The sequence below is a fragment of the Neoarius graeffei genome, chromosome 23, assembly GCF_027579695.1.
Source record: "Neoarius graeffei isolate fNeoGra1 chromosome 23, fNeoGra1.pri, whole genome shotgun sequence".
NCBI lineage: Eukaryota > Metazoa > Chordata > Actinopteri > Siluriformes > Ariidae > Neoarius > Neoarius graeffei.
In genome coordinates, this window is record NC_083591.1 from 15,047,385 (window position 1) to 15,059,426 (window position 12,042).

A 12,042-nucleotide genomic window follows, 5' to 3' on the forward strand; every position below is an offset into this window, starting at 1 on the left:
TTATCGCAGGGCTAACACACAGAGACAAACAACTATTCACATTCACACCAACGGTCAATTTAGAGCCACCAATTAGCCTAACCTGCATGTCTTTGAACTGTGGGTGAAACCGGAGCACCCGGAGGAAACCCACGCAGACGGGGAGAACATGCAAACTCCACACAGAAAGGCTATGGCTCAAACCCAGGACCTTCTTGCTGTGAGGCGACAGTGCTAACCACTACATCACCGTGCCGCCTCAAGACAAGAAGCCATTTTATTTATCACATGTACACTCAAGCACAGACTTAAGCCCAGTGAAATGTTACCTCTGCATTTAACCCATCTGAAGCAGTGAATACACAAATGCGCGCGCGCGCGCGCACACAGAGCAGTGGGCAGCTATGCTACACTGCCCGAGGGTTAGGTGCCTTGCTTAAGGGCACTTCAGTCCATGGCTGCCCCATGTTAACTTGCAGCTAGACGGCCTTTCGATTTCATACAATCTGTGAAATTTAGTTCCCTCTGAAATGTGGTCATTGTGATGCATGTTTATTTCTGTAATATCTCACTATATATTAGGTCATTCTTTGGCTGGGAAGTTATTTAATTTGAGGGGATTCCCTAGCAAATAATGTGCATGAAATCGCGTGCTTCACACAGTCAAGCAGACAGAGGAAGTCCTTCTTCTTCTTTTGGGTTTTACGGCAGCTGGCATCCACAGGTTTACCTTGACTGTGCACTGACCGTTACATCATTCTGTCGCTAAACAGCTGATCACACCAGGGTCAGGAATGAACAGCGTCCATTCCAACTCCAACCTGAGCTAATTAAACCAGAAGAATTCCCATATATATTACCACCAGAGGATACACAGCCTATTAATGAAGACCCACCTGAAGAGGCCGAAATTGGGCAGTGTCTCAAGAGATTTAACAATGGAAAGTGCCGGGGGACAGATGGCATCTATGCGGAACAGCTAAAATATTCCCAATCTGCAACTTTCCTCGAGTACCTGGTCATCCTAATCAACATAATATGGTCGTACCTCAAGGTTCCCAGTGAATGGCTGATATCATCAATAACATGTTTACACAAAAAGGGTTCCAAGTGTCTGGCTGAAAACTATCGTGGTATTTCTATCATTGCCACAATGTCAAAGATCTTAGCAAGTATTATCGTTGAAAGGACAAGACCTGTGTACGAGACCATCCTTATGGAGACGCAATTTGGGTTTAGAAAAAATCGATCAACATGCGATGCCATATATATCACGTGGCATATACTGGAGAAAGAGAAAAATCCGTTGTTTATCTGTTTCATCGACCTCAAGGCTGCTTATGACTGGGTTCCTCGCGAAGCGCTATTTCGAGTGTTGGACATCCGTCTGCGGTGCCCTAAAGTGGTATTAATCCTGAGGACATTGTATTTTGGCACTAAAGCTTGCATCAAGGGAGCCAAGCAGTACTTTGGTACATTTGTTGGTTGCCGTCAAGGTGCCCTTGAAAGTCCACCAATATTTAACATCTACATGGACTTTGTAATGCGCTGTGCAAAGCACGAAATTCTGAAGCAAGGAGTTCTGGTGGAGTTCCACATCCCTAATGAAGTGTCACCTTGTGAATATCGAAGACGGGCACCAACATCTGGAAGGAGAAGAGTGACAGAATTACTCTATGCTGATGATGTGGCGGTCTTCACAAAAAGTACTGAGGAGTTAGACCAGGTCCTATCCATCTATGACAATACCTTCTCGAGATTTGGGTTGCAGATGTACTATACCAAAACCGAGACAATGGCATTTAATGTCGACGAAGTTGTGAAAGACAAGAAGACTCTAGTGTCTGTGAATGGGGTAAACATCAAGAATGTCCGGATTTTTCGGTACCTGGGACATGTAATCACTAATACAAACAAGTCGGCAGCTGCATTACACGCAAATATGTCTTCTGCATGTAAAAAGTGGGATGAGCTAAAGAACTGTTTAATGGACAAAGAAATCCATTTATCAACTCGCATGAAGATCCTCACTTCCTGTGTCAGGTCCCGGCTATTATATGGTATCCAGCCATCTTTTCTGTCCACTTCAGAATTACAAAAGGTCGAGAGACTATGGAATGGTTTTTTAAGGAAGATGGTATCAGGGGGCTATGCAAGGAAAAATGTCCCTCCACGTAGCAAATGGAAAAAAGGCGTCAACCCGGCTACCTTAGTTGAAGGACAGCTAGATTGGTCGTACAAAATCTCAAATGAGCGACTACGTGAAATAACTAAGTCAAGCTCTATCCAAGACTACTGTCAGGTACAACATCTTAAATATATGGCCCACGTATGTCGTATGGAAAATGACGCCCTCCAAAAACAAGTACTTTTCGACAAAAGGACCACCTCCAGGACTTGGAAACGAGTTGAGGAACTTCTCCAAGTAGATCAGATGCAGGCCCGCACGTCTATGATGGACAAAGTCAAGTTCAGTCATCTGCTCCAAGGACGCTTCCCGGAACAGATGTGGCCAAATGGGAAACGATGATGATGACGGTGCTCACTGACCGCCGATATTTATTAGTTTGGTCCTGCGTTTCCTTTCCTTCGCAACATAACGTTTTTTCTTCTTGCTTATTGTTACTGTAGTCGGTCTTTCACATTTCATTCGCACACATCCTCCATTTTTCTCTCCTGTTTCAAATTTGTATCCCACAATGCCTTGCATGAATGGGGAAAGCCCACCACATGATGCAAGATGTAGTATCTTGAATTGGATCATGGTGAAGCAGGAAAAAATAGCAGAGAATTTAGGGCCATGTGACCCGAAATTCATTAACTGTTCTGTTTTTTTTTTAAAAAAAGAATAAAATTGGAAGTCTGTGATTCGAATTTGGGAGCTTATTTTGGTCCACTAAACAAAAGTAATTGGGTGTCGGGGAAAATTCTTTTTATGACCTACACTTGAAAAATCTGAAAGGCAGTCTACCTTTAACCGCATGTCTTTGGATATTCTCACAGATCTGAACTATATTTTATTAAATGTATTTATATTAAAAGGATTAAGCTAGCCATGGTTATATGAGGTACATCTTCATCAGCTATACAGCAAAGTTGGCAAGAAGAAAAAATTCCCACATCATGATGCTGAATAATTAGTCGAACTTGTAGTTCTAGCCAGGCTCTTTAATAATCACAAGTACAAACTAAATACTAAAAAATGGCATGAAACTATATAAAACATCTCACAAGCTGAGCAACAATATTTAAAAAAATATATCCCTGCTGTTTGTGCCATTCTGGCATTAAAGTTATCAAATTTGTCTAAAGTTAATATGGAGTAAAACACACAGTCTAACAGTTCTGTTGGAAACCAAACCCAACCAGTGTTAAAATAACAGCAGCAGATGTCATTTTTGCTTATAAATATATGTTAAGAAATTATTTCATTAACACCTTGCATCAAGAATTTTGCTCTAACTAAAGCTAGAGAGGCAGCATGGTGGTGTAGTGGTTAGCACTGTTGCCTCACAGCAAGAAGGTTCTGGGTTTGAGCCCGGCGGCTGACGGTGGCCTTTCTGTGTGGAGCTTGTATGTTCTCCTTGTGTCTTGGTTTCCTCCAAAGACATGCAGGTTAGGTTAATTGGTGGCTCTAAATTGACCATGAATGTGAATTATGTCAGCCCTGTGATAATCTGGCAATTTGTCCAGGGTGTACCCCACCTCTCGCCCATAATCAGCTGGGATAGGCTCTTGCTTGCCTGCAACCCTGCACAGATTGTTTATGGATGAAGATAGAGAGCTAGTGTTAATGTAACACTACTTGAGTGACCCCATTAGTTAAAATTCCCAACTGAAACCCCTCACCAGCGTTACTATCATTCCACCGGTTTCCAGGGGTTTGTAAGCACGGTCTTCAATCTTATCCTCAAAGAGCCGGTGTATAATACTGTGAGTAGTAATTGAGTACTGACTAGCTTCTAAATGGCTGGGGGTTTTCTACATGTTCCTTCTAAGAGTGTACAAAACCAAACAAACTGCTGTATTTCTATTGGCCAAACCCCTATTTTAATACAGTATTAGCAATACAAACCAGGGAATATGCTCACTCCCACTTTCATTATGTAGGCTAGTTATAAATACATATAAAATTTGGATGCATGGCAGGCATCACGGACCCTGACAGGACCTGTGGAATTTGCCATTACTCACTTCCAAACTGATCAACCTCAGTTATTATCACTCATACTAGACTAAGTCCTTAACCTGGGGCTGTGTATGTTAGCTCAGCAGGGTTTAAGGTGAGAATACAAAAGTATTTAATCGACGTGTCATAAGAGTTGGGTAGACTGATACTTTATTCATAGTTATAGCCTGTATTTTCTCCAAGATTAGTACCTAAATCACATTAAAATGAGATACGGGGGGGGGGATGAGCCATATAAATGGGCTCTTCTGACTGACACCTCGGAGATGGGGTTTTGGAGAAGTTGCAAACCTGCAGCATCTTGAGCTTGATTTACTGCCACCTTGCTGATTAATGTAATCATGAAATATGATCTCCAGGAAAGGGCCATGCACTAGGCCGGAAATTAATGAGCTACACCCTCATTTACAATGGGTGCCTGGGCCACAGGAGGAGAAAGCCTGTTTGTTGAGTGCAGATTAAATTTTCTGACAGATTACCAGGCCTGAGTGAATTATTTTTGCGATTCTAAATGACATTTGTGGTAATTACAATGTCCTGGTGCCTGCATTTCTCCCAGACCTTTAAGTATCATTCCACTCAGGCACACTAATGTGGTTAACAATTTAACAATGAATAAGGCTAGAAGGAGCTGGAAGATTGTAGCATAACATTATACCTACCCGTTTTCATCATTTATGGGTTTTTTTTTTTTCAGGTGGCAGACATTTTGATCTAAAGTTGAGAATACATTACATGTGCAAAGCTCCAGAGCCCAACAGTAGTCCTGTAGTTAGAAAGTGATAAAGGGCCAAAAGATGACTACTACTCATTGTACATGGAAAAAAAATGAGCTATAGTCTCCAACAATACACCTACAAAGCTGACTAATAAGGTAGGTGTACGATTTAAAAGCAATACTCCCAGGAATGATCCAGTCATACCAGTGAACCACCCACTACCATGTTAGTGGTATTACTAAGAAGACTCCCCTAGCAAATAACATCTGGTCAGTGGTGGTCCTATTGTGGTTGTGAGGTAGTCAGGTCTGCATAACAACAGATGGCCAGGTTATAGTCAGTAACTGTATTATACGCTATATTGCCAAATGTTTGTGGACACCTAATCAATCACACTCATATGTCCTTGGTGACCATCACATTATCGATTGAATCCCCCTTTTCACTCTTCTAGGAAGGTTTTCCACTAGATTTGGGAGAATGGCTCTGGGGATTTGTACTGAGTAAGGCAGGGTGCAGAGGCCTGAGATGAAGTAAGAGGGGCTGAGGTCAGGCAAAACATTTTGTGCACAGTAGCACTGTCATGCTGGAACAGATTGGGAAGAATTCTTCCAAACAGGATGCACTAAGCAGTGTTATCAACTCTGTGACAACAGTTTGGTGAAGGCTCACATGTGGGTGTGATGGTCGGGTGTCTATATACTTTTGGTCATTTAGCGTAAAGTTCACTTATATGGTAGGTTTACCTGGTAAAATGGCCAGTGTAATGTATATAAGGTATTATTACAAGGTAGGAATGGTCCAATGGTGCATCCAGAACATTTCGACGAGGGTGGTTAAGGTGGGATGCCGATTAATGTGACATGACCTTAGCAAAAAAAAGACATGATGCCAGATTATCTAAATGTCCAACTTGCATGTTTTTGTCTATGCTCCAATACAGTGTATCATTTCATTTGGGTGACTGCTTTGCAGTTTTTTTTAAATAGCATATAGTATTTTATTTTTATTTATTTTTTTTACATTCTACAAAGGGTAACATTAAAAGTAAAAACATAAAACCATGTTTTAAAATGTTTTAAACTATAGACAAATCCAATTCCACACTCACAAGGGCTTATTCATCACTTTTGTAATCTCACGTTTATAAATCAGGTTTTCTAATTAGTAAATAAAGTTAACTTTAATGTTACAGTGTCCTCTGTGAAACAGTCATAAGGCCATAGTTGATCACTATAGACTGCTAGCTAATAAATAAATGGGAAAACAAACCTTCACTGCCCAAATATTGATTTTCACTCAAGTAAACTAATTCCTTTCTTGAATAACCTGTATAAGTCCCAGATGTTGTTTAGTTCACTGTCTGCGTGGAAATGGACAGTATAGTGGTAACATATTCCACTTAACATGAGTCTCAGACAGATTCTCATACATGCAGTCTGATACTGACAACTGGTTTGACTGACTCACGCCTCACAGGACGAGGTAGGCTATTCATCACTTCCAACAGTCAACATGATTAATCAGCAATCAGACAGAGAATCACATACAGCCTACATATACCTTCAAAAATCAACTGCTCACACACTACATTATCAGCGAGAAGACCCATCTTCAGCAGGTTCACTGACCTTTTCAAATGCAAAGACTGTATAATGAGAGTAGCTTAAGGGTTTTTCTCTTGTTCTAGTTTCTCTAGTTTTTTGTCACAAGACAAAACAGTTTTTTCTTGTCTGTTTTTTTCTAGTTCCTATAAATTTTCCCTAGAGAAAATATTTTCCTCCTAAGTTCTAGTTTCTCTATTCCCCCCCCCAAGAGAAAATAGTTTTTTTTCTAGCTCTAGTTTCTCTAAATTTTTTTCCAAGAGAATAGTTTTTTTTCTAGTTTTTTCTAGTTCAAGATTTTTTCCTAGAGAAAATAGTTTTGTTCCCAATTGTTTTCTAGTTTCTCTAGATTTTTCCAAGAGAAAATACTTTTTTCTAGTTTCTTGAGTCCTACCCCCCAGAGAAAACAGTTTTTTTTTCTAATTTCTTTACATTTTTTTTCTCGAGACAATGTTTTTTTTCTAGTGTTTTTTTTTCCTAGAGAAAATATTTTCTAGGTCTATTTTCTCTAAATTTTTCAAGAAAATAGTTTATTTTCTAGTCTATTTGTTTCCTAGAGAAAATTAGATTTTTCCCCCAAGAGAAAAAAGTTTTTTTTCTAGTCTGCTTTTCTAGTTCCTACGGAGCCGTAGAGGGGACATGGTGAACACAGATAAAACAGAAGTAATTCTATTTGGGGAAAAAAGATGAAAGACTCAGGATTACCACTATTCTTGACACAAAGGGGATTAAAACAAAAGATATGGTTAAAAATCTTGGTGTTTTCATTGACAGTGAGCTAAACTTTGACAGTCATATGAAAGCAATCACTAAATCGGCATTTTATCACCTAAAAAACATTTCCAAACTAAGAGGACTTATGTCAAAAAATGATCTGGAAAAACTTATACATGCCTTCATCTCTAGTAGGGTTGATTACTGCAATGGCCTTTTCACAGGCCTGCCAAAAAAGACCATCAAACGACTTCAGGTGATTCAAAATGCAGCGGCTAGGGTTCTCACACGAACAAAAAGAACAGAGCACATTACTCCAATTCTAAGGTCCCTTCACTGGCTTCCAGTAAGCTACAGAATTGACTTTAAAGCATTGCTGCTGGGGTACAAATCTCTAAATGGTACAGGGCCCAATTACCTCTCTGATATGTTGCAGCGGCCTAACCCAATCAGATCTACCAGATCGCAGCAGCAAAATTTACTGGTAAAACCTGTTGTTAAAACAAAGTGTGGTGAAGCAGCTTTTAGCTACTATGCAGTACAGCTATGGAACCAACTCCCAGAGGACATTAAAAATGCTCCTGCTGTTGGCAGCTTCAAATCTAGACTAAAGACCAAGCTGTTCTCAGATGCTTTCTGCTAACTGATAAATATCATTTTACATGTTTTAAACTTTACTTAACTTTTCCAGTCTCTGCATGTTTTAAACTTTACTTAACTTTTATTCTATTTTATTCTGCTGTTTTTTTACTGAACTTTGACTTCATTTTATTATTGTATTTCTACTATTGTTTAATTCTTATTATTTTTTTCTCTCTTCTTCCCCCTTTATTTTATGTAATTTTATTTTCTATTGTTTACTGTTTTGCTTTTACCTCTGTAAAGTGCATTGAACTGCCACTGTGTATGAAATGCGCTATATAAATAAACTTGCCTTGCCTTGCGAAAATAGGTTTTTTTTCTAGGTCTATTTTTTTCCTAGATAAATTTTTTCTAGGTTTAGTTTCTCTAGATTTTTCCTAGAGAAAACATTTTTGTCTAGTCTGTTTTTTTAAAGTTCTAGTTCCTCGAGTTTTTTTTTTCTTTAGAAAATAGTTGGTTTTCTAGTGTTTTTTCCTAGAGAAAATATTTTCTAGGTCTATTTTCTCTAAATTTTTCTTTGAGAAAATATTTTTTCCTAGTCTATTTGTTTCCTCGAGAAAATTAGATTTTTTTCTAGGTCTAGCTTCTCTAGATTTTTTTCCCCAAGAGAAAATAGTTTTTTTCTAGTCTGCTTTTCTAGTTCTAGTTTCTCTAGATTTTTCTTCAAGAAAATAGTTTTGTCTAGTCTGTTTTTTTTTTTTTAAGTTCTAGTTCCTTGAGATTTATTTTCTTGAGAAAATAGTTTTTTAGGTCTATTTTTTCCTAGAGAATTTTTTTCTAGGTTTAGTTTCTCTAGATTTTTCCTAGAGAAAAACATTTTTGTCTCGTCTGTTTTTTTTTAAGTTCTAGTTCCTCGAGGTTTTTTTTCTTTAGAAAATAGTTGTTTTTCTAGTGTTTTTTCCTGGAGAAAATATTTTCTAGGTCTATTTTCTCTAAATTTGTCTCTGAGAAAATATTTTTTTTCTAGTCTATTTGTTTCCTCGAGAAAATTAGATTTTTTTCTAGGTCTAGCTTCTCTAGATTTTTCCCCCCAAGAGAAAAGTTTTTTTCTCGTCTGCTTTTCTAGTTCTAGTTTCTTCAGATTTTTCCGAGAGAACATATTTTGTCTAGTCTGTTAAAAAAAAAAAAAGTTCTGGTTCCTCGAGATTTTTTTTCTAGAGAAAATAGGGTTTTTTTGTTTTGTTTTCTAGGTCTAGTTTTTTTTCCCAGAGATTAAACAAATATATACTTATCCTTGTGTTTTTTAATTCTCGTTTCTCTCGATCTCTAGCTTTTCCCCTTTGAGAAAACAGTGTTTTGTTTCTCATCTAGAGAATTTTTTTTTCTAGTCTGCGCGCGCGGGCGACACCATTTTGCACGTCGATGAGCCCTGTGACAAACTACGACATGAATTTCACATTATATCATGCTATTTTTTCCTTATTATAATAAAGCGGCCAGCACTGTGGGATGTGAACCCAGCCCCTGCCGCACTCCGCCCTGTTTACACTTCTTCCGGGACTAAGGCCCCGGTCACACCGCCCGAACTTTGCTGGAGTGTTCCTGGAGCGGTGAAAAAAATTCATCACCGCTCGTAACCGTTCACCACCGTTTAACAAAAGTTGGCCCCCGTTAAAGCAACGCCGTATACGCTCGGCCACCGCTGATGTTTCTCGAGGGGCCCTCCTACCGCTCCGAAAGTTTTGAGCTGCACAAAATATTGCAAGCGGTGAGGAGGGGGCAATTTTCCGCCCCGGCAAAGTTCACCCCCGCTCCATCAACGCCCAGTCAAAGTTTGGCACCGCTAGACGCAAGTTCGTGGACGCTTGGGTCCGCTAGGCCAACGCAGAAATCTTGAATGCTGGACCACCGCTGCTTCGCCAGCGTTGCCCGGGCGGCGATTAAACGTTGCACAAACTTCGGTGGAGTGGTTGTAAGCGTTTTACGAGCGGACACGGGGTTGCTGGAACGGTGTCGGGCGTTGAAGCAGCTATCCATGGCGGCGATGAACTTTGGTTTGGCGTTGGTATAGAGGTGTCGGAGCGGGACCAGAATTTGGCTATAAATACGGGGAGAAATGGACCAGGAGCTCATTTGGAATCGAGCTGCCGTTGAGTTCAGACCTCATCTATATCGAATTTGCTCAAAGTTACAGTAAAACTGTATCACCATGGATGCTGAGAGACTTGCTATGAATGCTGCACTAGTCCAGCAGCAGAATCAGAACCTCCTCAGATTGCAACAAGCTGTTGACAGAAGGAGAAGAGAGAGAAGAAGGAGAGACAGAGTTGTGTGGGTCAGACAGTGGATACTGAGAAGGCCTGAAAATGGACTGTATGACAAGCTGATGGTGGAGCTTCTATCAAAAATCTATCAGAACTTGTATCAACACGATCCGTTTAGCTCCGCAGTCACAAGCGGTATGCCGCTAAACCAACTTTATTGAGGTATTTCACTCACGTGACCAAGTCATGTGATGCTGCCATTTTGGACGTCACGGCTCGAATCAGTTTGAATGTGAGGAAGGCGACAAACGAAAAAGATAAAAGAAAAAGGAGCGAGATGCAGAAAACACCTTCACTATCCAGCGATGTAGGGCATTTACAGGGCGAGCAGAGGGAGAGGTATTTGCAAAAATTGAGGTTAGCAGGCTTAGAGAACGATGTTTACCTGCTTCCACCAGGATTGTTCACTGACAGCTAAGATTTGTTCACATTTTCATTTACTCAGGATAAACAAAATGTTATTAAATGTCATTGAAATAACTTCTTAGTCTGTTGAGACATGGCCCGTTATAAGTTTTTCCTTTACTGTATTTACTAATTTACTGAGCGTGCCTTAGCGCTGTCGCCTCACAGCAAGAAGGTCCTGGGTTCGAGCCCCGGGGCCGGCGAGGGCCTTTCTGTGCGGAGTTTGCATGTTCTCCCCGTGTCCGCGTGGGTTTCCTCCGGGTGCTCCGGTTTCCCCCACAGTCCAAAGACATGCAGGTTAGGTTAACTGGTGACTCTAAATTGACCGTAGGTGTGAGTGTGAATGGTTGTCTGTGTCTATGTGTCAGCCCTGTGATGACCTGGCGACTTGTCCAGGGTGTACCCCGCCTTTCGCCCGTAGTCAGCTGGGATAGGCTCCAGCTTGCCTGCGACCCTGTAGAAGGATAAAGCGGCTAGAGATAATGAGATGAGATGAGATGAGACTGAGCGTGCTCCGGGGCTCGCTGGCCGGCTAGCTAGCGCTCCGGGGCTCGCTGGCTCAGTAAACTAGTAAATCCAGTAAAGGAAAAACTTGAGACTGAAAGGTTTTAACAGTCATCCAAATGACTGAACGTAAACATTGCTACAGTAACATACTAGCTACTGTTGTTGACATTAGCTAGCTTGCCGTCCAAAATGGCGGACACCGGGGCGTCACGTGACCCTGTGACGTCAGGTGAAATACCTCAATACCCCCGCCGAGCCAAAGCCCGCATGCGCAGAACGCCGCTATACCAACGCTCGCTACCGCTAAACCAACGCCGGCTTCAGCGGTGCACCGCTAAGCCAACGCCCGTGTTTTCGATTTTTTTCCCATTCTGTGCGCGGTGACGAGCGTTGTCGAGATTCGGCCCCCCGTCCCTACCGTTCAAGGAACGCTCCAGCAAAGCTCGGGCGGTGTGACCGGGGCCTAAACAAACACACACAAGCGCGTGCTGGTGTGGTCACATGACCTCCTGCGGTCACATGATCGTAAGAACGGCTGGGTGTTTTTTACTGAGGGCTGCGGGAGATGAGCCGGAAGCGCAGGGAAATGGACAACCGGGAGGAAAACCGAAGGTTATTAAATGAAAATGAGTCCAGTGACGGGCACAGAAGACGCATGTCGCCGTTTTGTGACCCGAATCATTTACTCCACCGGATTGTGGTGCTTGCTTTTATGTGTTTTTTGGGATTCGGTGAGTTCTTTGACTTCAGCTAGCCTTGTTACTGACTAGCAGCTCCGAAATGCCTTGTATTTATTGCTGGGTTGTATCTTATAACCTGCTTTAAAAAAAATAATAATGAATTTTCTTCTGATTCTGTTTCAGGAAGCTACTTCTGTTATGACAACCCGGCTGCTCTGCAGAAACAAGTCATCCAGGTTAGAGGGAGGTGTTTATTAGCTGTGTGAAAGATTGTTCATATAAAATTTAACTGCTTTGTCTGATGGGCCTATCTGATAAATCAATCACGCTTTCCTGACA

At 41.1% G+C, this 12,042-nt stretch overlaps 1 protein-coding gene across 1 annotated transcript in view; it reads left to right on the forward strand.

The window, feature by feature from the left end:
• Positions 1-11,332: 11,332 nt before the first annotated feature.
• Positions 11,333-12,042, forward strand: part of mfsd1 (major facilitator superfamily domain containing 1) — a 28,619-nt gene continuing 27,909 nt past the window's right edge. The window contains exons 1-2 of the mRNA XM_060905833.1: positions 11,333-11,754; positions 11,887-11,939. Of these exons, the coding sequence (XP_060761816.1) occupies positions 11,589-11,754; positions 11,887-11,939 (219 nt within the window). The 5' untranslated portion in view covers positions 11,333-11,588. The remainder of the gene's footprint in view (positions 11,755-11,886; positions 11,940-12,042) is intronic.